This window comes from Sebastes fasciatus, chromosome 6, assembly GCF_043250625.1.
Source record: "Sebastes fasciatus isolate fSebFas1 chromosome 6, fSebFas1.pri, whole genome shotgun sequence".
NCBI lineage: Eukaryota > Metazoa > Chordata > Actinopteri > Perciformes > Sebastidae > Sebastes > Sebastes fasciatus.
This window is the reverse complement of record NC_133800.1, coordinates 4,619,770-4,645,796: the sequence shown is the minus strand read 5'-3', so window position 1 is coordinate 4,645,796 and position 26,027 is coordinate 4,619,770. Positions and strand designations below refer to the sequence as shown.

At 42.6% G+C, this 26,027-nt stretch overlaps 1 protein-coding gene across 4 annotated transcripts; it reads left to right on the top strand.

Moving 5' to 3' along the window:
* The first annotated feature begins 1,292 nt into the window (after positions 1–1,292).
* On the top strand, positions 1,293–24,641 carry cdca2 (cell division cycle associated 2). 4 transcript variants are annotated; one of them, XM_074637254.1, is made up of 16 exons: positions 1,294–1,460; positions 3,092–3,281; positions 4,515–4,651; positions 10,770–10,935; positions 11,341–11,495; positions 11,939–12,085; positions 14,507–14,645; positions 16,867–17,204; positions 17,568–17,619; positions 17,720–17,794; positions 18,450–18,704; positions 18,735–18,763; positions 18,912–18,977; positions 19,225–19,293; positions 21,778–21,943; positions 22,924–24,641. In XM_074637254.1, exons 1-16 carry the CDS (start codon positions 1,452–1,454, stop codon positions 23,883–23,885), a joined length of 2,955 nt encoding a protein of 984 aa, XP_074493355.1. In that variant the 5' UTR covers positions 1,294–1,451; the 3' UTR covers positions 23,886–24,641. The 4 variants fall into 4 exon arrangements, with proteins under 4 accessions (XP_074493351.1, XP_074493355.1, XP_074493354.1 ...); XM_074637253.1 differs by having other exon boundaries at positions 19,222–19,293; XM_074637250.1 differs by having other exon boundaries at positions 1,293–1,460; positions 18,450–18,763; positions 19,222–19,293.
* The last annotated feature ends 1,386 nt before the right edge of the window (positions 24,642–26,027 follow it).

Here is a 26,027-nt window from a genome sequence, read left to right as displayed (position 1 = left end):
ACAGCCTTGCCTGGTGTCAACAGAAGAAGCCACATGCTTCATGTGGTCGACAGTCCCAGCTGTGGAAAGAGGCTCACAGTTGCATCTGATCTCAGTGTACTCAGCTGCGCCTCAGACTCCGAAACCTCACAAAAGAAGGAACTCTGTGTGTGATTGTGACTGGTGTGGGTGGGTAGGCTTTACTGAGCTTTTCAAGACTCGACCGCAGTTCACCCACCTGTTTGGGCTTATTGATTTTTGAGTTTGCTGTAAGTTATGTCAAACTATTCTGAACCACATGAAAATGTATGATAGAATAAATTATCAACTGATTTTCTTAAAGAGCCATTCATTTTGGTTTATGCTGGAAGCTTATTCACTTTTTTTTATTTACCACAACTTCACCATTAAAAAAAAAGAAAGAAAAGCAAGTGAATGGACACAAAGAAGGCCTACTGTTCCCCTGCTCTGGTTCCCCAAAACCCGTAGCTCTATTATGTGAGTTAAAAGGAATAAGTACAATGCAGTATGTCACACTATATAACCTCCAACAAGAAAATGCTGATAGCTACCTGTCTGGCTGACAGATTGGGGGAGTTTTAACTTTGAACATCAGGTCAGCTGTGAACCAACAGACTGAGAGAAGGATGCAGTCGAGCTCCAGCTGTCTGGTTTCAAGACAGCCAACAGCAGATGGGGTCCTACAGTCTAGGGAGCAATTTACAGTCCAGCTGGATCACTGGGAAAAAAAATTGCATTTTATTTTATCCTCTAACATAAAAATGATTGATTTTGCATGCTTGTTGCTAACATGAATCTGGGCCATGGATCAGTGTTTGCTCACTTTCAATTTAAATTAATGGGGAACTGTTTTGTATCACAAATGCTCATTGATATACAGTTATTACAGTATTACTAATTTGTTTTCTATCTATCTATCTATCTATCTATCTATCTATCTATCTATCTATCTATCTATCTATCTATCTATCTATCTATCTATCTATCTATCTATCCTGCTTTGGCCTCCGGAGGTCTCGCGATATCTTGTCTGGCATTTCTATTGGCCAATTCATATTAAACGAGTTCCGGTCCCTTTCAGGCTCTTAAAAATACGGAAGTTAGTTCCTAAAAACGATACACTTTCTCAGTCAGTATCGACATTTTTAACAATGCCGTGTCGTTGTTATTCATATTTACCATTTGTAAACAAGACTACACAATACACCGCGTGTTTTTGAAGTTGTATAAGTGTTTGTTTACAAGCGTTGATTTACTTTTTCGCGGAGGGATCCGCACGCAGCCACTGGCTCTGTCGTGGAGCGGAATTTGAATCGTCTGAGTCTGCTCTCTGTTTATCCTTTATACTTTAGAGGAACATCTATTGAGATGTTAATGTCTCTTTTAATGACACAATAGTCCATACCTGTGTTTTTATATATATTTTAAACAGGATACACCCCTATTATTATATGTACAAGGTAAGTGTGTTACTTGCTGTCACTACTACAACACTACTGTTAGCTACAGTTAGCTGCTGTTAGCTGCTAACGTCCCGTTGAAGAGGTCATGACAAACTGGCCTTAAACTACATTCACGTTGCTGCTCGTGTTAATCATCAGAGATAGTCTGTGATAACATCGTTATGTCTCCAGTAGAGGTGTGTTTGTTTCTGTGGCTGTCGTTAACGTTGAACTGTACCATTCAGTTCATTATCATTCAATAAGCGCATTTATTATGAAGCACATGCTAACGTAGCGTTAACTAGTGTGTGTTCAGCTGACTATGAGCATCCTCCTAAAGTCACTGCAACATGGATTAAGGCATGAAGTCGAAAGAAATGTTGACTTCATATTGTCAGCTGTCATGGCCTACAAGCATGAGACTGACTGGAACAAAATATGAATGAAATACAGGTTAACGTAACCTACTAGCCCCCTGCTGTCAGGTCAGTTTGATTTGTATAGCCCCAAATCACAAATCACAAATGTACCAGGATACGACACCCTCTGTCCTTTACAGTACGACCCTCACATCGGATAAGGGAAACACTTAACCAAAAAAAAACTTTTATCACAAAAAAAAGGGAAGAAACCTCAGGAAGAGCAACAGAGGAGGGATCCCTTCCAGGATGGACAGGCGTGCAATAGATGTGTGTACAGAGTAACAACATGACGAAAATACAACATAGACAATCCGTATGACAAAAAATAATACATGTAATGTCAGCATATGTGAGAAGGTGGATCCAGGAGGATGTCAAGCAGCTTCCAGGCATCGCCAAAAAGATAGAGCCACAGCAACACGACCTCCTCTCCACGCCAACCAGATAGATAGAGCCACAGCAACACAACCTCCTCTCCACGCCAACCAGATAGATAGAGCCACAGCAACACGACCTCCTCTCCACGCCAACCAGATAGATAGAGCCAGAGCTACACGACCTCCTCTCCACGCCAACCAGATAGATAGTGCCAGAGCTACACGACCTCCTCTCCACGCCAACCAGATAGATAGAGCCACAGCAACACGACCTCCTCTCCACGCCAACCAGATAGATAGAGCCACAGCAACACGACCTCCTCTCCACGCCAACCAGATAGATAGAGCCAGAGCTACACGACCTCCTCTCCACGCCAACCAGATAGATAGAGCCACAGCAACACAACCTCCTCTCCACGCCAACCAGATAGATAGAGCCACAGCAACACGACCTCCTCTCCACGCCAACCAGATAGATAGAGCCAGAGCTACACGACCTCCTCTCCATGCCAAACCGGTAGAGCCAGAGCGACACAACCTCCTCTCCACGCCAACCAGATAGAGCCTTAGCAGCACGACCTCCTCTCCACGCCAGATAGATAGAGCCTGAGCAACACAACCTCCTCTCCACGCCAGATAGATAGAGCCCGAGCAACACGACCTCCTCTCCACGCCAGATAGATAGAGCCAGAGCAACACGACCACCTCTCCAAGCCAACTAGATAGAGCAATCAGCCATCATCATCCATCTTAAGTTTCCACCAGTAAATACTGTTGACACTCTACGTGTTCTTGTGGTTCAGCTGTTCTTGAATTACAAGATGTAACGTTATTCAATTTGTCTCTGCAGATGGCTACCGTGGAAATGAACACTGCTAGCACCGAGGGAGGTCAGAAGGAGAAAATGTTGTCCCCCTCAGAAGAGGACTCCCATCCAGTTTTAAATGACATCTCAGCTCCCCTGAATTTCTCCGAGCTCACACCTTGTCAGTTCGGCATCTCTGTCCAGAGTTTTACTCCAGCATCATTAAATAGCAAAGGTGAGAGGACTGGTCTTTATTTGATTGTATTTCCTTCCCTAGACAGAAATGTTTACTTTGTATTCATTCGGCCGTGCTCAGCCACCATGAGAAATGCTGTATACTTACTGTAGGATTTAAACTATCCAAAAAGAAACGTGTATGTTAAATCATACTACAGTCATGTGTATGTGACCAAAGCAGTAACAGATGCACTCGTCAGCACCACTGATGCATAAAATCAGAGGCTAATATACATCAACAGGACGTTTGCATTTCCCGTATATAGCCAGGTTTCCACCAAGTTAGTTTAGTCTCTGGAACTACTTTTCAAGGAACTTAAAGGTTCCTTCAGCCCACTGTTGTCTGCGTTTCCACCGTGGTCTAAAGACCTGTGAAGAATAGGCAAATTAGCTGACTAATGAAAAAGCAACATGACATGAGATGAGGGCTGCTTGTGGTCACACCAGTAAACACACTATGCAGCCTGCTGTTCAGTGGTCTGCCTGTTTCATCTAAAAAACACGTTGGAAAAAATAAACGTTATGTTATGTCTCACTGCGACAGTATTTACTGCTGCATAATATTCACTGATGCATCATATTTACTGATGCACGTTGGATGTAATGAATGAAATGCAGTAGAGGAAAATCATCTGTTCAGTGTTTGATGGTTATTTATCTGTGCTTCAGTATGTAACCGCCGTGAAAGAATGAGAAAATAACAGTTTTTCTCTCATTCACATCACCACCGCGATGTCTCCCTCTTGTAACATTACCGCTCGCCCTCTCTCTCTCTCTTTTTCTTTCTTTTTTTTTGTTTTTTAATGAGTCAGGAGGCCGACAGTAGAGCCTAACTTTACTTTCAATGATATCAAACAATTAAACATTGTATAAACATAAACATTGTTTATGAATGAAGCACTACACGAGTTGAAGCAGCGGTGCTGTGCGTGTGCGCGTGCGTGCGTGTGTTTGTTTTACCATTCTGCGAAGGTCATCCCTTGCCATCTCCACCCCGGAAGTTCTGGTAATTTCAGAAAGTACTACTCCCTGACCAGGGCTTTTTGGGGGGTAAAAAGGACCCATTAAATGTCCCAGGAACTTAATTTAGTCCCTGGTCCTCCCTGCAGTCGGAACGCAATGAGTTCCTCAAAAGGTTCTTAGTTCCGGGGGAAAGTTCCTACGGTGGAAACAGGGCTTATGGTACCAATGAAGTGTTACTGAAGTGGCATTCTTCTACCCCTTGCTCTAGATAAGTCTCGTCTAGCACAGATAAAGGCAAGGCGGAGGTCCAACGTCGGTGTCCGGGGCTCCCCAGAGACAAACTCCCTCATCCGCTTCATGGCACAACAGAGGATGAAGACTCCACCAACCTTCCAAACTCCAGAGGTGAGATCCTTCTTGGCATACAATTGAGCAAATCTTGCACCCCCTGTCACATCATATTGGAGTGTGAGGCAGTATTCAGATTATAGTCTGCCTTTTGGTTATTAATTGTTTGGTTATTACTGATACTGCATGGCATACTTTCTGTACAGAAAGTTTCTGTACCATTTTTCTTTATCAGATGCACACAAGGACTGCCACAACTACTAATAGTTGTACATACATGGTGTTGCACGTCTACAGTACATATTCACATACAATATGTGCGCTCTGATATAGAACTTGCTGTCAACTTAACTTGTTCTGGCTAATTCGCTCTAGCTTCAAAAGGTGCTTACAGATGAGTTGAGATCATCATGAGATTAGCCCATTGGATCTGGCACCAAATCCACACACATTAATTTCGCATATAGGCATACAGTGAAGCGTGTACTGGCTTCCCCTATGTCTGCAACACATGTTTGATAATAATTAATAAAAAGAGTAATTTGCTTCGTGTGAACAGAGCCCCCTGTAAGTACTTGTTGTAGAACTTCACGTCAGCTTCAATAAAATTATTACCATATCCTGACCTGAGGACAGACAGGTTATCGCGTCCGACTTGTCTAAGCTCCCGCTGTGACAGCGCCGTTTGAATGAGAGAATGACTTCTGGCAAATGCTGTTAAATAAAGCAATATACAGTGGATTGATTGCTGTGGCACTGAAAATTCAAGCTTGGTGGCCCACCACATGTGAATGTAGCAGAAACACTGCATTAAAACACATTCTGCCACACGTGTAGATTAGAATTAGCTTATGTTATATACAGTGTATTATTATAAGAAGATAACTTAAATGTACATACAGAACCTTTCACAGCCTCAGCCATGTAACATAGTGCACAGAGCTTTTGGTACACACATTTTAAAATAATGTAATCAAATCAAAAGAAAAAAATTGAATAGGGCTGTCAATTGATTAAATAATTAAATTGTGTGATTGTCCATAGTTAAAGATTTAGTAGGCAGAAATGTTTTGGCATCATTGGGCAAAAATCCCATAATAACCTTTCAGCATATTGTAATTCAAGTGCTCTGAGAGAACACTAGACTTCTGCACCTCCTCATGGCTCTGTTTTCAGGCTTTAGAAAATCTAGCCCGTGATGGAAGACTTTGTCCAATCACAGGTCATTTCATTGAGAGAGCGTCTCTGTTGGCTGTGCTCCGGCTGGTGGGCGGTGCTTGGTGGTGCTTGGTATTTCTTTAACAGATCTCAACATGGCTGTTGGGTCACAAACTTTCTCATTTTACAGCTAAACCGTGCGCTACAAGATGTTTTTGAAAACATTTGAGACGAGAAATAGGCATTACAGTAACAGAATCTTGATTCATATTTGATCAGCTCTGCCTAGTTTGACCGTTTGATCTGAGTTTGCGAGTGATTGACAGCCAGCTCTGATAGACGACAGACTTCAGATCAGCTCTTACTGCTTGTTTTCCTCCGGTCTGTGAAATCTTGCAGATGCAATTATGAGCACCGGAGGACACAGGCACATGATTGTTTTCAGATTACCTGTCTCATGTACTACTGTCACGATATAGTGACTGTTTTATAAAAATATTTTTTTAATCATATTTGCTCCATTTCTACCCACTGCTGCTTTAATCGTGATTAATCTAAAATTAATTGCACATTTTTTATCAGTTCAAAATGTACCTTAAAGAGAGATTTGTCAAGTATTTAATACTCTTATCAACATGGGAGTGGGCAAATATGCTGCTGTATGTATATATTTATTATTGGAAATCAATTAACAACACAAAACAATGACAGATATTGTCCAGAAACCCTCACAGGTACTGCATTTAGCATAAAGAAATATGCTGAAATCATAATATGGCAAACTGCAGCCCAACAGGCAACAACCGCTGTCAGTGTGTCAGTGTGCTGACTTGACTATGACTTGCCCCAAACTGCATGTGATTATCATAAATAGGCATGTCTGTAAAGGGGAGACTCGTGGGTACCCATAGAACCCATTTTTATGTCAAGGGACCCCTTTGAAAAATGACCATGTCAGTTTTTCCTCGGCAACATTCAGCGTAAGTTGGGAGCGTTATTTATCCTCCTTCACGACAAGCTAGTATGGACCAAATGGATTCCTTAGGTTTTCTAGTTTAACTTTCATATGACACCAGTATCTTCACTCTAGCTTTAAAACTGAGCCCGCTACAACTTTAAAATCGCAAGTTGTGTTAATGCGTTAAATAAATTAGTGGCGTTAACACATTATTATCGCGTTAACTTTGACAGTCCTACAGTTGAAGCTTAAACTATACACCCACAGAAATATCAAACAATACAAAGTAGAGCCAGGCCAATGCATTGACGTGGTCTGATATGAAATAATATGTGGAAATATCAGAAAGAAAATGATTGCTTATCTGCAACAATCTCATTGCACGTTTAGTTATCTTATATGATCATTGTTCAAGTAGATATTACAATCAATACAATAGAGCAGTCAGTATTGCTCAATGAAAATAATGTGTATTGCTTTTAAGAAAGCTGGGCCCTCCCTGGCTTCTTTGGATGACCCAAATATATTGACTCCATCATAACATCCATTTACCCGTCTCTGCTGTCCATCCTTATTCTCAGTATGTCCCAAAATATGCTTCAGTCGTTTAAAACGTCTTTTAGTGTTGGACTAACAATAGACAATCTCTGAGTCTAAATTATTAATGTTGTCTGATGCTGTTAAAGGATTGTTTGTTTCAGCATGTTCTCAGTTATGATCAGTTGAGAAACACACAATGCTTTTTAATTGCGCATATGAATTTAGCTGAAATCTATATGACAAAACAATTTAGGATCAAGCTTTTCAATACACAGCTTCCATAATATTTCTATCTTAGCTCACTCATTGCTTAAGGGCGCTTTCACAAGCACTTTTGGTTCGTTTTCTATTTAGTCTGGTTCAGTTTCACAGCACACAAATTAAAGCGTACCAAATAAAAATGATAATTTGCTGAGGGGCGTGTATACACTGTGTGCATAATTATTAGGCAAGTGAGTATTTTGACCCTATCATCATTTTTATGCATATTTTCCAACTCCAAGCTGTATTAACTTGAATGCTTATTGGATTTAAGCATATCAGGTGATGTGTATTTGTGCAATGAGGGAGGGTGTGGCCTAAGGAGATCAAAAACCTATATCAAGGTGTGAATAATTATTAGGCAGCTTCTTTTCCTCAGGCAAAATGGGCCAAAAAAAAGATTTAACTGACTCTGAAGAGTCAAAGATTGTAAAAAGTCTTTCAGAGGGATGCAACACTCTTGAAATTGCTAAGATATTGGGGCGTGATCACAGAACCATCAAACGTTTTGTTGCAAATAGTCAACAGGGTCGCAAGAAACGTGTTGAGAAAAAAACCCGCAAATTAACTGCCAAAGATTTGAGAAGAATCAAACGTGAAGTTACCAGGAACCCATTATCCTCCAGTGATGTCATATTCCAGAACTGCAACCTACCTGGAGAGCCCAGAAGTACAAGGTGTTCAGTGCTCAGAGATATGGCCACGGTAAGGAAGGCTTTAACCCGACCACTACTGAACAAGACACATAAGTTGAAACGTCAAGACTGGGCCAAGAAATATCTGAAGACAGATTTTTCAAAGGTTGTATGGACTGATGAGATGTGAGTGACTCTTGACGGACCAGATGGATGTGCCCGTGGCTGGATCAGTAACAGGCACAGAGCTCCGCTTCGACTCAGACGCCAGCAAAGGAGAGGTTAGGTACTGGTATGGGCTGGTATTATTAAAGATGAGCTAGTTGGACCTTTTCGGGTTGAAGATGGACTCAAAATCAACTCCCAAACCTACTGCCAGTTTTTAGAAGACACTTTCTTCAAGCAGTGGTACAGGAAAAAGTCAGCATCTTTCAAGAAGACCATGATTTTTATGCAGGACAATGCTCCATCGCATGCATCAAAGCACTCCACTGCATGGCTAGCCAGTAAAGGCCTTAAAGATGAAAGAATAATGACATGGCTCCCTTCCTCACCTGACCTAAACCCTATTGAGAACTTGTGGGCCTTTCTTAAACAGCAGATTTACGGGGAAGGAAAACAGTACACCTCTCTGAACAGTGTCTGGGAGGCTGTGGTTGCTGCTGCACAAAAAGGTGATCGTCAACAGATCAAGAAACTGACAGACTCCACAAATGGAAGGCTTATGACTGTAATGAAAAGAAGGGTGGCTATATTGGTCACCGATTTTTTTTTTTTTAAATGTTAGAAATGTTAATTTGTAAATTTTGAGTTGTTTGTTTATTATTCTCACTTTAACAGATGAAAATTAACAAGTGAGATGGGAAAATTATCGTTTTTCATTTAGTTGCATAATAATTCTGCACACTAATAGTTGCCAAATAATTGTGCACACATAGATATTCTCCTAAGAAAGCCAAAACCTCACTTTTACTTTCTTAAATATTCAGGTTTGAGGTTTATTAACATTTTGGATTGACCGAGAGCGCTGTAGTTGTTCAATAATAAAATTAATCCTCAAAAATACAACTTGCCTAATAATTGTGCACACAGTGTATATACACCGATCAGCCATAACATTAAGACCACTGACGGGTGAAGTGAATAACATTGATTATCTCGTTACAATGGCACCTGGCAGTGGGTGGGATATATTAGACGGCAAGTGAACATTTTGAACCTTGTGTTGGAAGCAGAAAAAATGGGCAAGCGTAAGGAGGTGAGCGACTTTGACGAGGGCCAAATTGTGATGGCTAGACGACTGGGTCAGAGCATCTCCAAAACTGCAGCTCTTGTGGGATGTTCCCGCTCTGCAGTGGTCAGGACCTACCAAAAGTGGTCCAAGGAAGGAACAGGGTCAGACCCGAGGCTCATTGATTCACGTGGGGAGCGAAGGCTGGCCCGTGTTGTCCGATCCAATAGAAGAGCTACTGGAGCTCAAATTGCTGAAAAAGTTAATGCTGGTTCCGATAGAAAGGTGTCAGAACACACAGTGCATCGCGGTTTGTTGCCTATGGGGCTGCGTAGCCGCAGACCAGTCAGGGTGCCCATGCTGTCATAATGTTATGGCTGATCAGTATATATATATACACACACATACTGTATATATATATATATATGTATATGTATGTATATGTGTGTGTGTGTGTGTGTATCCTCGGCATGGATCTACTGTGCACACGAATCCCCTCTACTCCCGTTTATCTTAATTTACTTTATAAACATCACTATTTTTGTGGACTTTATTTAGCATATTCTGTATGTTCTCTTTGGCCGAGATGTCAAGCAGACATAAGTCAGTCCTCTCCTACTCATGTTAACTTGTCGTTTACCTGTGTCCATCTCAGCACAGCCAGCCTGCGTTTTGGTTCGCTTGGAACCTCTCCAGGACCACCTCTCACAAGCGATCTCGTATCGGTTGTTTGGTCCGCACCAGAGTACGATTACTGCATTCACAACCGCCCAAACAAACCACACCAGAGTTTGATTAAAGTGGACTAAATGTTGGCTTGTGACAGCGCCCTAACATGTTTCTGACCGGTGAAGGACAGGAGGTGGGCACTAAAACACTTCAGCCAGTGGCATGAGTCTGCTCACAAAAATGGCTTGTGCTAAGGACTCAAATGAAAGCTATGCATTTAGCCGTATGCTGGCAAAACTGTATGCATGTTTGGAACACAGTGAGCATATAATGGACAGAGGAAAAAAAGTGTTATGCTGCAGAAGAGGTTTAAGAAGTTTCTGTCGACTTTTGGGACTTTTTTCCACCAGGAAAACTACCAATCCTCAAGTCTGCAGGTGGTGACTCTGATAGTAAAGGGATCAGTTTGGGGTTGAATTTCTTGCTTGGAGGAAAGTATTATTTTACTCTCGTGTGTGAATAGTAATGACAGAATATCCCGAAGCATGGGACTTACTGTTAGATGATGCACAGCTCAGTAAACTACTAAAAGTAATATTCCTGGATTGTGTGTGTGGAAGTAGTATGTGATAGACGTGCTGCTGCTCAGTAACTGTAATTTCAGAAGCCTGTCAAACTGCATCACCCAGCAGATATGTTTGTTTTTGCTGTCTCAACTCTCAGTCTGTCAGAAGTAGCCCCTTCCCTCCCCGGGTCGCCTCCACGCTGAGGCAGAAGATGGCCTCCTTCCAGAGCCTGATGGATGTGGAAGAGAGCGAGGTCTGTGATCCGACGCCAAGGCAGGACAGCAACACTGGAGGATGCATCAAGACAAGAGATTATCTGTCTGGTGAGGCTGCCTCATTGCCACAGGATTAATAGTTTCATTTCTCAACAAGGGTCTCTGCCAGTAGGATTTCTTTATGATGTCTGGAGGCGCTGTTCAAAAGCGGTGGATTAATGCACAGCACTAAGTCTAAAGTCTGACTCTGACAACATCTTCCAGCAGTCATTTCTTCTGAGCTCGGTCAGCCTCTTAAATGGGCCGGTTTCTGAGCTGTTTGTTGCTGAAGTGAGACTTTATCTCCATTCCTTTGATCAGTGTTTTTTTTCAAAGTTGTTTTTCAGTCTGTGTATTTATGATATGTTTATTTGATATGTGATGTTTTTTATCTTTATTTAACTGAGGTGTCCCAAAGTCCCATTTGTTTATGGATGTTTATATAACGTGTTTTTTGTTTTTTTCTCCTCTCAGATGGGAACAGCCATTATGGAGGCAAGGAGAACCACCCACCAATGGCGACGCCCATACCCAGCAAGAGGAGGCGCCTGGGCCCCCTAGGAGGCTGTGAGGTGGAGATTAGAGAGGCCAGCGCTCCTATCCTCCACTTCAGTTTGGAGGAGCAGCAGGTACACTCTCTCTGACCATGTACTTACTTGACTGCTTTAAATAATTGAACTAAAAGGTTTTCCCTCTCTGTACTCAGCTTCCATTGAATCCGCTGATTATTTTTAACTCCTCTATGAATGTTAGATCTCGGTGTTACACAGGCCTTTTTAAATACAAGCATCCAAAAAGAGAAACTCTCAAGCAAGTTTGATTTAAGTGCTGGGTATTGAAGTTTATTTATTTATCATTGCATCTTTTTGTCTTTTGTTTTTTTTTAACTCTGAACTTCTGCTTGTATTCTGTGAAATGCAACTTCAAGATTTCTGTGTCATTTTAAACAGCACTAAAACATCAGTTTGGTAAATTTAGCATTTCCCGTCTCCATGGTAATAGTGTTCTTGCTGTTGTGGTGCTGTGCAGCAGAATGAATGAAACAGTGGGAATTCCTTAATCATATCCACAGGAGGAGGAAGAACCAGTGACACAGGTGTTGACACAGGGACCACAGCCATCCAGTGCGACTGTGGTAGAGGCCCAAGCTGTGCTTATATCCCCAACGCTCCACATTGACTTTGAGCTCGAAGCCTGTTCCCCTGCTAAGAACCAACAGGTTAGGTCTTAATCCAGACTGCAACACACACACACACACACACACACACACACACACACACACACACACACACACACACACACACACACACGCACACACACACACATGCACAAAAAAAGTTAGGAGTGAATCACAGAGAAATGAGTGTAGACTTTTGTGATTCTGCTATGACGCACATGGCTTCCCCCTGTGATAATGCCACTTGACTAACAGAATGACTTTACCTTGTTTTTTTCACACGGGAAAAAAAATCATCAAAAACAGCTAAAACCAGTAAAGATGTGTTTTGTAATTACAGCACAACCAGACTCAGTAAGAATTCAAGCTGGTGTTTTTAAAATGCTAAAAGGAAGTGACATGAAGTGATATGTGTAACTTTAAATAACTAAGCACACAATTTTGTGAATGAAACATGTAATGGCCTTCGCCCACAGGCTCAGTATAGCACACTTCCGTTGCAAACATGGTGCCAAGCAGTAATCATACACTTCTCAACTGCATCCGCGCTGCAGGTGATAACAAGGCAGAGCTACATTATAGTGACTGTGACGATCTCCTCCCTCAACAAAGTGCTGGCTTGCCCTAAAGTGCTCAACCTGTCTGGTCATGCAGGCAACAAGAGAGAAAGCACCATTTTTAGAAATGTTACTATGACTGTTTTAAGTCCTCTGCACTCCGATCTAAAGATATGACAGCCTCAGTTTTTTCTGATTCTTTTTTTTTGCGGCTATATTGGATCTGTATTTGTCGTATTAAGCCAGTGGTTCTCAAGCTGTGGGGCGCACCCCACCTGTCATAGGGCGCGCATGACCGGGAGAAAATATGACGTGCAATTAATGTTTTGACGTCGGAATCTTTTTCACAGCGGATCAGGAAACAAATCGACTCTTTGTACATCCACGGTAGCAGTGGTGTTCATTCAGACAGGTAGTCTGTAGGTTTACAGTATGGACAGATATTTGACGGGGACAAAAAGATAAACAGAAGATGATGCGGAGACGAACAAGACAACATGCTCATCTGACGGCAATCAAAAGAAAATATGACGAAGTAGTTCAAAGCTTCATTCATAACGTTGACGTTCCAATTGTTATTAAACTTACAGAAACATTAGCCCGCCCTCCACCTTCTCTTCCCTCCTCTCTTTCAAACACACACAGAGCGAGCGACGCGACGCTCTCTCCGTCTCTGTAATTGCTTCAGTCCAAAAGTCCAAATTTATTGAAAAAAAGAGATATTGCGTTATTTCCAAAATTCACTAAGTTTTTATCTAAAAAACTGTTTTCTCTCTCACACGCACCTGTAACGGGGCGTTCTAGCAGCCATTTATAAATATAAATACTAATGAAGGCGGTGGGAGATGAGGAGAGACTTGCGATTTTTAGTTTGTAGCGGGCTCAGTTTTAAGGCTAGAGTGAAGCTACTGCTATCATATGAAAACCTGAGGAATCTATCGGTACCAACCATGTCATCCTAGCTTATTGCGAAGGAGGTCCAAACTGGCATGGCCATTTTCAAAGGGGTCCCTTGACCTCTGAACTCAAGATATGTGAATGAAAATGGGTTTGGTGGCAAGTCACAGTCAAGTCAGCACACTGACACACCGACAGCTGTTTGAGTTTGCCATGTTGTGATTTGAGCATATTTTGTTATGCTAAATGCAGTACCTGTGAGGGTTTTCTGGACAATATTTGTCACTTAAATTCTACTCATGCGATTAACTATTTTAATCGATTAACAGCCCTAATTATTAGTTATATAATTAATGTCATCTGAAGAAAAATAACTGTTTATTATTATTTTATTTGTGTAAAATGAATATAGACCAAAGCACATGAGTGAATCTGTGTCTGTCTCCTTCACAATGACTGACAGAGTGCCCCTACCCCCCTGAGAGTGTGTGACACTTTAAATTTGGACCCAGGGCAAACGTTTTATCCATCTATTCTATTTAAAATATATTAACTGCATAGGCTGCAGTTTGCTTTGCTTTTGACTTGGGTCCCCCAGGACTGCAATACACTGGAAAATATCTTCCTCCAATGGGGGATGACAGAAAAAGTTTGAGAACCACTGTGTTAAGCTAATGTTAACTGAGCATTTCCTGCTCCTTTTGCCCCACATTAAGTTTTCAACAGGTGATGAAGAAATGATGAAATGCACTTTCTTGTTACTTAGGTCAGTGCTGACAGCTGTTGTTTAAAATGTATTTACACAAGATTTGGTCAACACATTTTTGTCAGTGGATCAGGTGTAAATATTATAGGAAAGAAATGTAAAGGACACCTACAGCAAACTGATTAGATGAATCAGATTTTGTACACAATAACGTTCACTCACACTTAACAATCTGCTCTGTGAAGCTCCTTGAACAACAGTCCAGCAGAGTTGGTGGGGCACTCATATATTCTCTCTCAACAGGACGGCGTCTTTGAACTCCAAAGCCACGGCCGACCACCGCCTGATGATCCCGCAGCCGCTTCACCAGCCCGGCCTGCCTCCCCCTTCCACCTCCCCTCTCTCCCCTCTCTCCCTTCTCTGTTGGAGATGAAGCCCACGGGTAAACACTCAGTGCTCTCAGCGGCCCATGCCTTTTATCTCGGTTCAGCCCTGCCTTTGAGGCTCGGTATACAGAGCTAAGCTTGACGCAGTGTATCCAGGCTGCATACCAGGAGAGTGTCAAAGTTGTATTTCCAGAGAGGAAATTCATGTTAATTAACAGCATTTGAGTTTTCTGTGTTGGAGTACACCATGTGTGTATTAGCTATAAAGGGGGGTGTTAATGGTTCTCATGAAATGACAATGTTGGTATCAAATAGATCAAAATGGGATGAATATGCAACAGATGTGCAATGTAGGGACCAGCACCCATCACTCACTAGACCTGTACATGGATTAGCAAATTCAGTTGTCCTGATACCACAGACATGACTTTTTTTTAGTTGTGTTAAAAAGCTGCAACTTTTAAAATTTCTAAGAACAATATTTACTTCATGATAAGTAGTCCTTATATCACAGATACAGTTAAATTATACATACAGTATATTATCTCAAGTTTAGTCGGGTACCAAAACCTGGTATTAAACAAGCCCCGGGGCAAATTTTTTCAAGACCGTAGTATCGATGAGCTCCGATGGTTCTGCTATCGGTTTTGGAGAAATTAAGAAAAATACATTTTCTAATTATTTAGGCTACATAAATGTTATCTTTGATCTCACAAACTCTGTTTCTAATTTGTAATAAGATCAAAACATTAGTCAACTAGAATGGCACTTGGAGAGAGCAGACCTCCGCCAAGCTGCCCAAGTACGATTGCAACCCCCCTCACCCCCCCCTCCCCAGCTTGCGCCATCATCCACGTGTATTTTTGTGTATGTCAAAATCAGTTGTACGTAGCAGAGCATCGTAAAACACTTCATTCAAACTGGACAGAAACAAAGTAAAACTCACCTAAACCGTCGTCGTTACTCCAACAATCACGTGTGCTTTGGTCGAACTCATCAAACTGTAATTTCACAGAGTTTAATGTGAAAAATAGCAGAATTTACAGGTGCCCTCCCTCCCTCCACACCCCGCTCTCTCTCTGTCTCTCTGTAGGCAGAATGAAAGAGGCAGGGTGACGCGTCAAGAAAGCGTCATCAGTTACACTGCGCATGTCCTAAAGCATGTGGTGTTAATGCACAGACTGACTGGAGTTGAAAAAAAATCCTGAAGTCGGATCATGATCCGGATCGGCACCAAAATCGAATAGATTGTTCATTGTGCCACAGCCCACCCCTCCAAAAACGTTTTATTCAAATCCATTGCGGACTTTTGAAGTAATCCTGCTAACAGACAAACAAACCAACAAAATAACGCCGGTGAAAACATGACCTCCTTCTTAGGCCTTCGGCCTTAGCGGAGGTAATGATGCATTTTCCAATCCAGAGGAGAGATCTCTCTCTCAGCCTGTCGTCTGTGTACGTCTCTCTCCCAGACACACGGACACACAGAGGCCGCAGAACAAAACGGTCCAAAGTGTGGTTATACTTCAGTCGAGTCGATGCAGACAACGCTCGTTTCCAAAAGTGCAAGCAGTCTTTTGCTTGTAAGGGCGGAAACACGAGCAATCTGTCAAAACATCTAGCTAAAGTGCATCAGATACAGGTGGAGAAGTGCACCGTTTTCAACAGACCAGCTCATAGTTCATCCCCTCGTTGCCCCGTCCATCATCACATTATAGTTTATAACAGTGATTGTTCAAAACATGACCGTTTCTTATAGTATAAATAATTATTTATTTCATTCATTTAACATTTTAATTATCAAATTATAAGTGATTTGTTCAAAACAATGCTGTTTCAGTTGCTACTCGAATGTTAATTTATATACAGTATATATGACAAAATAGAGCAATGTTAATTTTGTTATTAATTTGATCTTGATCTTGAATCTTAAAGATACCCATCCCTAGTTATAAAATGGCATACAAAAGATATAGAAAATATTGTCTAATAGATTAATTGGTGTTTTCGGTTTCTTCTACTATTTTCTTGTCTTACTGGTGTGACTGACATCTGAAAACCTTAAATCTATGTTGATTAAACTTTTAAGCCCCCTGAACCATAGATATATTTGTAATCAGCCTTTTTCTTTTGAATTTTTTTCTGTAAGATGATTGAGAGTTTTACCAAATATTAATGCAAAAGAGTTTATAGTAGCTTTATTTTCTGCCTCTTCATACATTGTGTAATGAGTGCAACAAAACGGTAATTGGCTTATTTGTGCATTCCTGTCTGCAGGAGAGGATGACTCCACGGGGACGTCCACGGTTAAGGAGAAGAAAAAGAGGGTGCACTTTGGAGATCCGCTCCTTCCCGAGGTCTTCGATAAGAACCTGCCCCCCAGCACACCGTTAAAGAAGGGGGGCACGCCGGCCCGGGCACCCACACCGGGTGGGAGCTTACAGCCGCGCTCGGCGCTGAAGACACCGCAGAGGAGCGAATCCCAAACACCACAAGCTCAGCTGGATCTCAACAGCCCCATTGTGTTTGGTGCCTCGCCCACTCTTGCAATGCCTCGCTACCGCAGAATGCAGTCTGTGGGAGAGGACAGTGAAGAGAAGGATGGAGAAAGACTGGTAATGTTTCTGTGGTGCTAGCATGGTGTTTATACTGTTATGTGCAAGTCATACAATAATAGTTACAACATTGAAATAACCTGGATAATCCAGATCGCTCTCCACTACAAACATCCAAGATTTTCACAAACAACTAGGGCTGTTTTTGTTATTAGTATTGACACATGGAAACGCCACGGGTCCGCTTTTTTCTCTTAGTGTACTTGTAAATTATGACTGGATAGAATTCTGAAGAGATTACATGTATATGAGCTATGTTGTTTAATAATTGCATATATCTTACAAGAGCCAGAATATGCCCCACTATCTGTATGTTACAGTCAGCATTGAACAGCATTGTGTTTCTCTATTTTGTCTTCCTAGATTGTTTTCCCTTCAATGGAGGAGATGGACTCTGTGGAGATGAGAGATACAGGTTGAGTATTACAGTTTATTTACCCTGAGAGTTGTAGCTTATTGCCTCTCGTAGACTCTGTTTGTGTGATAACTGCTCTTTCCACTTGCTGTATTTTCAGAATGTACGTGGGACGCCCAGCCGTTGAATTTAAACACTGCTTTCCACGAGGAGTCTCTTTCTCAGCATCTGACAGGTGAACTACCGTCATACTTCTCCACTTTTTAACTCTATGTCTTCGATCTTTCCCTGTTCTCCACCCTCTCCCGTCCCCTGACGCATTCTAGAGTGTCAAGCTATAAGACTTCACAGATATGAAATATACGTTTGTTGTGCGTAGCTCAAACAGCTCAGGTTTTTTTTTTTATTTTAAAGCCTCGTTTCCAGCAAGAAGTTCCTGGTAATTTTAGTCCCTGGATCTACTTTTCAAAGAACTAAAAGGTTAATTCAACCAACTGTTGTCTGCGCTTCCAATGACAGTCATCCCTGCAAACTCCACCCCGAAAGTTCCAGTACTTTAAAAAAGTACTGCCCCCTTTTTATAAAAAGGCCCCGGAAAATGTCCCCGGAACGTAATTTAGATCCTGGTCCCTGCAGTTGAAATGCAAAGAGTTCCTCAAAAGGTTCCTAGTTCCAGGGGAAGTTCCTGCGGTGGAAACGGGGCTTAAGTCAACTTAAGAAAGCAGGCCAATTGTTTACGAGTATCAAAGACAGTACAGGATTCAGCTGTGTTTAGTACCTGTTGGTTTTCATTAACCATACTAACCCACATAATCAATATTAATATTACCTACAGCTGACAAAGTCTATATAGGGGTCATTTCAACTACAATACTGTCAATTTTCCTCAGAGTCTGAGACTAAAGCCAGCACAACCTCCCAGATGGATACCCTGGATGAGCCTACGTCCTTACCAGAGAAGGAGAAACAACATGAAGCAGGTGTGGAAGCTCCAGCTCTAGCTCCAGCTCCAGCTCTAGCTCCAGCTCTAGCTCTAGCTCTAGCTCCAGCTCTAGCTCTAGCTCCAGCTCCAGCTCTAGCTCTAGCTCTAGCTCTAGTTCTAGCTCCAGCTCCATCTCCATCTCCAGCTCTAGCAGCTCCAGCTCTAGCAGCTCCAGCTCTAGCAGCTCCAGCTCCAGCTCCTGCTAGAAACCGAAGGAAAAAGGTCTGCCATCATTACAGCTTTCTTTGATAGGTCATTGTGGGTTCATAAGATATAATTTTTAGCAACACTTTGCTTCACATTTATTCAGTGACAGGTTTGTGTGAAAATTCCATGTCAAATACTGAAAACTTGTAAATGTCTTTCATAGCAACCAGGATCAGAGCATGCATCCAGCAGTAAGGCTCCAGCTCGCTCCAGCAGCAGAACGAGAAAGGTCTGCTATTACCACACACTGCTTTCAGCTTGATCTCACTTGTAGAAATCTCCATTTACCAGACGAGACGTCTTTTTTAATAATTTAGGGGTCATAACATGCACCCATCTAATCTACTGTTTAATTCCACTGGATCTGAACTAAATCGCATCCGAGGATATCTACTTTATGTGTGTGTGTATGTGTGTGTGTGAGAGAGAGACGGTCTATATAATGTATCCTCATGCCAACTCTGCTCCCCCAGCAGCCAGAGGAGAGCGAACCTGTGAAGAGGTCGACACGCTCTGCTGCCAAGTCGGCCTCCGGGAGGATGAAGGTGAGTTGGCTGAGTCTGCTCGTTTGATTTCTCTTTACACCGCTCCACCGAGGGTTCTGCAGACATGTCTTTCTGGGAGGCAGTCATGGAGTCTTATCGCTGCTCAGTCTAACTACAACTTACTTTGCCTGAGTTGGGGGGAAAAGCACTATGGGTATGTACTGTATGTTTATATGCCCCAGTGATTCCCCTCCATATGGCACACACCACCGATTTATCATGCTCACCACAGGATTATAAATGATGGGAATTCCATTATAAAATCTTTAATTTGAAGTTGTGCATGAGTGGAGAACCTGTTAGAGATGATGGTAGAAAGCAGTTAGACAAGGCAGAAAGGTGCTTTTTATTGTTTTATTATGACTTATATAGTCATGTTAAAGGTTGAGGCAGGTACATTTTTGTTATGTCAACAAATCCCATGAAAAGGCCAAATGTTAGTCTCAATACTTCCCTACTCTGTGGCTCTTGGCCGTGAGCCATTCATACCTACTGAATATCTTCAAAAACAAGTCACAAACTTTTTTAGAAAACACTAATTAATTTCCTAAAACAGACAAGTATTGTAGTTTCAACATCAAAATAAATAGTGAATTTGTTGGGGACTAATTTCAGCTGAGTATCTAGCAGGGGTTGGGGTGGAATCAATGTTCATCATGAGCCGGTTTTCCACCAAAAGAAACGTGTATGTTAAATCGTACTACAGTCTTGTGTATGTGACCAAAGCAGTAACAGATGCACTTGTCAGCACCACTGATGCATAAAATCGGAGGCTAAAATACATCAACGGGAAGTCTGCATTTCCCGTATATAGCCGTGTTTCCACCAAGTTAGTTTTGTCCCTAAAACTACTTTTCAAGGAACTAAAAGGTTCCTTCAGCCCACTGTTGTCTGCGTTTCCACCGTGGTCTAAAGACCTACTAAGATTAGGCAAATTAGTCCGCTGACGTATGAAAAAGCAACATGACATGAGACGAGGGGCTGCTGGTGGTCACAGCGGTAAACACACTCTGCAGCCTGCTGTTCAGTGTGTTCACCTGTTTCATCTAAAAAAACACGTTGGAAAACAATAAACGTTAGTTATTTACTGCTGCATATATTTACTGATGCACATTGAATGTAATGAATGAAATACAGAGGAGGAAAATTAAACTAAGAGCGTCTGTCTCCACACTAAATCATCTGTTGAGTGTTTGATGGTAATTTATTTGTGCTCTAGAGCGTTAACCGCCACGAAACAGTCAGAAAATAACTCTTTTCTCTCATTCACAGCACCGTGGCGCTGTCTCCTTCCTCTAACGTTACCGCTCGCCCCTCGCAATCTCTCTTTTTGTTTCTGTCTTTTTTTAAATGAGTCAGGAAGCTGACAGCAGAGCTTAACTTTACTTTTAAAGTTATCAAACAAAGAGAAATGTTAGGAATGAAGCGGTACACGAGTTGAAGCCGTTGTAGCAGCGGCGCTGTGTGTGTGTTTTACCATATCCGCGACGGACATCCCTGCAAACTCCACCCCGAAAGTTCTGCTACTTTTAGAAAGTACTACCCCTAATAAGAATATCACCAGACTTATCCTTTCAAGCGCATTCAGACAAAATGAATAAATGGGATAATCCAGATGAGTACAGCAAAGGGAGAGTCACGAGAGCTGTGCTTCTAAACTAACCACACACATCACTCTGGATGGAAGTTTATCCAGTACAGCAGCAGAGCAGGTGGATTGTAGTTGACAATACATTCCCCTATGCATCAAACAAGTTGTTTGAAGTGTAGCTATCCTTACTCATTACAACAGTCCATTTACTGAGCCTGTAGTGTCTGGCTCCTCTGACAGCTTTGTAGTTGTTTTGTTTTTTTCATACAGGCTCCAAGTCAGGACTGGGTTTCGGTCTATAATGGTTTTCTGTTCGTCAGGTCAGCCAAATAACTTTCAGTTCTGCCATTTCACTGCGCAGAATGTGGGCAGAGATGTAATTAAAGCGGCGTGTAAATACTCCGAGATCCACTGTACAAAGCACAAGGTGTCATTCAGACGGAACCTTTGTAATCAGAGGGCAAACCAAATAGGAATTAATTACCCTCTCAAAACGAAATGGTACATCTCAAAGGGCTTATCTCGATACGTAATACATTTGAACACAATAATACTGTGTTAGGGAAGGGGAATAACACACATTTTTCCCAATAACAATGTATAACCGCGCCAGCTCCTGTGGAGAAGTAAATACTTTAACTATAAACTGTGTGATCAGAAAATGTTTTATTTGTGAATACTGTTTTCATTTGAATGTTTTGCACCACATTTCTTTTACAGTGGATTTGTCCAAATTTATTTATTAATGAATTCAGTAATCTACCTGCCTTCAGCCTCTGACAGAGCGTCTACACAAAAAATATGTTTATGTACTCACTGAGATGATATCAAATTTCAGTTGACGTCGACATGTCAGTCAAACCTTTCTAATAATGCGGATTGTCTTTCCACAGAAGACCGCCGCAGCAGCCCGGCGGTGGAACAGGGACGTGGACCGCTCCCTGTACGGCTCTCGGGCGTACGCCTCTAAGGACCCCAACCTGAGCCCCATCACTGAGAGGTTGTCCCTCTTCGGCCAGTCTCCAGCAGCACAGCAGACTGCCTCGACGAGCTGCACAGGTAAAAACATGCAGGCAGTAGGTTTATCTTATAGAGAGTTCATTATGGGTTTCGCTTCTATGCTTTCGCAGATGCATTTTTCCATAACGTACAGCCCTTCAAAATCTATGGTTATGAGTCACTCAATTTTAGGGCTGTCAAAGATGACTTGTTTAACATCACTAATTTCTTTAATGCAACTTGCAATTTTTAATTAACCTCTTAAAAATCCGACGGGCCGCTTATCTTTCGGAGGTTGTGTTAAAGCTAGAGTGAAGATACCGGCATCATATGAAACTAGAAAACCTAAAGAATCCATTGGTACCAACGAGCAATACTAGCTTGTCGCGAAGGATGCTAAATAACGCTCCAAATCTTGGCGAGGAAAAACTGGCATGGTCATTTTCAAAGGGGTCCCTTGACCTCTGACCTCAAGAAATGTGAATGTAAATGGGTTCTATGGGTACCCACGAGTCTCCCCTTTACAGACATACCCACTCTATGATAATCACACGCAGTTTGGGGCAAGTCATAGTCAAGTCAGCACACTGACACACTGACAGCTGTTGTTGCCCGTTATAATTTGAGCATATTTTTTTATGCTAAATGCAGTACCTGTGAGGGTTTCTGGACAATATTTGTCATTGTTTTGTGTTAATTGGTTTCCAATAATAAATATATATATACATTTGCATAAAGCAGCATATTAACCCACTCCATGTTGATAAGAGTATTAAATACTTGACAAAATCTCCCTTTAAGGTACATTTTGAACAGATAAAAAATGTGTGATTAATCGCGATTTAACTATGGACAATCATGTGAAAACATTCTTTTTTTCCCTCCATATAAATTTTTCCATAACGTACGACCTTTCAAAATCTATGGTCACTAAATTTATTTTTGATTCCTGAAAAGTTAGAACTTGTGGAGCAGCAGTGATCGGTAGAAATTAATTCATTGATAATGTTTTTTTCTTTTTTTGTCATTTCTCCCAACAGCCCCAAATCAGGAGACCCACTTGAACCCTGAGATGGCTATGGACACCCAACCGATATGTGACCTCACTGTGACAAAAGTCTCGGAAAATCCTTCAGAGGATTCCGACACATCTCTCAGCTCCAGTACAGAAAGCAGCACAGGGAGGGGCAGGAGGTCGTCAAGGCCGAGGGTCAGAGGGAGAGGACTGAAGAAAAGGAAGGTCAGTATATCCGATGATGAGCTCAGTGAGGAGGCTATGGATCATAGTGGAGGAAAGACAGAGGAGCACTGTGAAGACCAAACCACTACAAACCTTGAGGCATCGAGGGAAACCCCGCTGCACCACACTGCACCTGAACAAGGAGAAGTCGACACTGAAGACACTGATGACGCCCAGACTCACTCAGATTCAGATGGAAAATTAGAATGTCACGGCAGTCTGGATGCACCCACCTCAGACTGCCCGTCTTCAGCGGAAGAATCCAGCAACACTTTGAGTCTGCCAGCACGGAGAAGAGCCAAGCGGGGCAGGAAGAGATCTGTGAAGAGCTCGGTGCTACAGGAGCAGGGCAACCAGGCAGAGGAGCACCATGAAGTGGAGGAGACCCTTCTCCAGGGAGAGCAAGCAGCTAGCCAGCAGGAAAACAACATCAGGCCAAGCTCCGAGAGCCAGGATGAGGGGGGAGCAGCCGATCCGCAGCTCGCCCCCTGGCAGGCTGACTTTAACTTTGAGGATGTGTTCAAACCTGTCGCCAGCAGAGGGCAGCGCTCAGTGCGCCGCAGCCTGAGGAACCAGAGCAATGCAGAGCAGCACAGCAGCAACAGTGCAGGCCTCGCCTGGATGGCTTGGACCTCCCCTGTCTCCAATAAAGAGGCCCGCAGGAGGACCCGGGCCCGCCGGCTCAGTGCTGCTCCACCTGTCCCACCTCCACTCCCTCAGGAGACACAAGACCCTGAGGAGACAGAAGACGACGCTTCATGAGAAACTACATGAACATAAACTGAGATTAAAGAGGGATAACTAATACATTCATCATACATACCTACCCTGTTTTATACAGATTAAATTAAATGATTTTTTCCAAAGAGCAGGCTGATTGTTTTATATTAGCCACAGCATCGACGCCTTTGTTCCCTGTGAATTATTAGAGCTGACCAGTAATTTGTAGCCAGTTTCCCCTCCGCTAACCAAGCCAGTCAATACCCTGTGAGCCCAATCATCTCTGCTGACCACCTCCCAATCAATATCCAACCACTCAGCTGGTAATCACATTGCATCCTCAGACTCGCTCTCCAAAGTCATTGGATCGAGCATCTCCAAGTCAATATCTACTCTTTGTGGATAGATGAAGATGGCTGTACTGCATTCACCATCTGTCATGCAAGGCTGGGCAGGAAGAGGGGGTAATAATGATGGAATAGTAACGGGGGGAGAGGGGGGAGAAAATGGAGAGAATCTAATTAATAGGCTTGAACAGTTCTGTTTATTTGTGGTTGCTGGACTTTTCTTTTCTTTTTTTCTCAGTGATCCAAACTGTTGACAAACAGGTAAATGTCCAGAAGAGGTCCCCATCTCATGGTGTTATCTGAGCTTTTAATGGTTTTAGTCTGCTGTCAATAAGATTGTCTTAAAACGTTGCATCAAATCAGAAATAAGTTTGTGTTCTCAATGACTTTCCTGGAATGTCAAAATGTACCTTGCTAGACTGATTAAATGCTTTGGTTGCAAGTAAAGACACCTCATTAGACCAAACTGTGTTCATTTAAACGGATGATTTAGACTCATCCGAAAGGAATTCATCCAGATAATAAAAAGCCACTATCTCCACAAATGTGACGACCCAGCTGCGCAGCCAGTACAGTTCAAGTACAGCAGCTTTCCTTTCACATAAACCGGGACCTTTTTTTAGCCGTAACCGAGTGCGTCGCTGCATAAATTACCGTCCCCGATGTCCGTTTCGAACGCAGCCAAATGTCTGGAAGTAAATTGACCTCTAACCTCAGATTCCACCAGTCACAGATTCAAATCAGCTCCTCTTTACTGGCTCCATCCATCTGTCAAGGCGGAACGGAGAGAGCGGTAACAAATTGAGTTTCAAATTCAGTTCACATTGGAAAATTGGCTTCCAGAATGATGCATGGCTGTAATCTATCCATCACTGGGTAATTGACTCGCTCCTTTTTACATCAAGTCAGAGTCACTTGGCTGAAGGACGCCAGAGGTTTTCTGGCTCTCAGTGTGAGCCAAGGTCTCTTATGCATTCCCACTTGGAAGACTGATGGACAGAGTCATATAGCCACTAATATAGATCTGGGTTGACGCGGTGGGGCTACTGTGCCATCTGGTGGTGGACCTGTGGAGCTGCCGTCGCCGGTTATTCCCCCTGTCAACTTGATCATCTGTGAGGAGATGAAAGAAGTCATGGGAACTGATGTTGTCGTCAGAGAGGAAATAATTTAGTAGTTGATTTGTGTCAAAGGGGCTTTTGTTGGATGCTACTGCTGAACAAGAATCAGCTTGTGTGTGTTTCCTGTTTGTTTGTTTTTCACAGCATCATGTGCCCATGTGAGGTCTTTTTTTTCCCGGTCTAATTTTAAAACTTGGGGGCCGTTTTTGTGATTTTATTGTGTGAGTGTACGGCCAAACGGCTGCACCTCTATACAAGTGGGTGTGGGGTGTGACTTCTGTGTCTGAGAGTGAGCGGGAGAGAGTGTGTGTGTGTGTGTGTGTGTGTGAGTGTGAGTGAGTGGGGTGTGAAGCCGAAGCCCCTGTCCCTGGCAGACGGGCATAGTGAAGACGGCTTAACACAAGAACAATGGGGTCCTTTGACCAAAACGACGCCCCCAAGACATGTGGCCTCCTGTCACCGTGGCAACCCCCCATGGGACGGGGAGCGGGCTGACAGCTGGAGAGGAGGACTGACGAAAATGGAGTCCATTTCTTTCCACTGAAGCTCCCCCTGCTCTATATCTTTTTCCCTCTTTCCCCCTGTCCTCCTCTACTCGGGGCCCTTATATGAACATGGGTTACATCTCATTTTACAGCTTCATGTGATTGACCTCACAGGCCCTGACTCACCACTACCTACAGCACCGTTCAGCTCCTCCACACGCACAAAAAGAA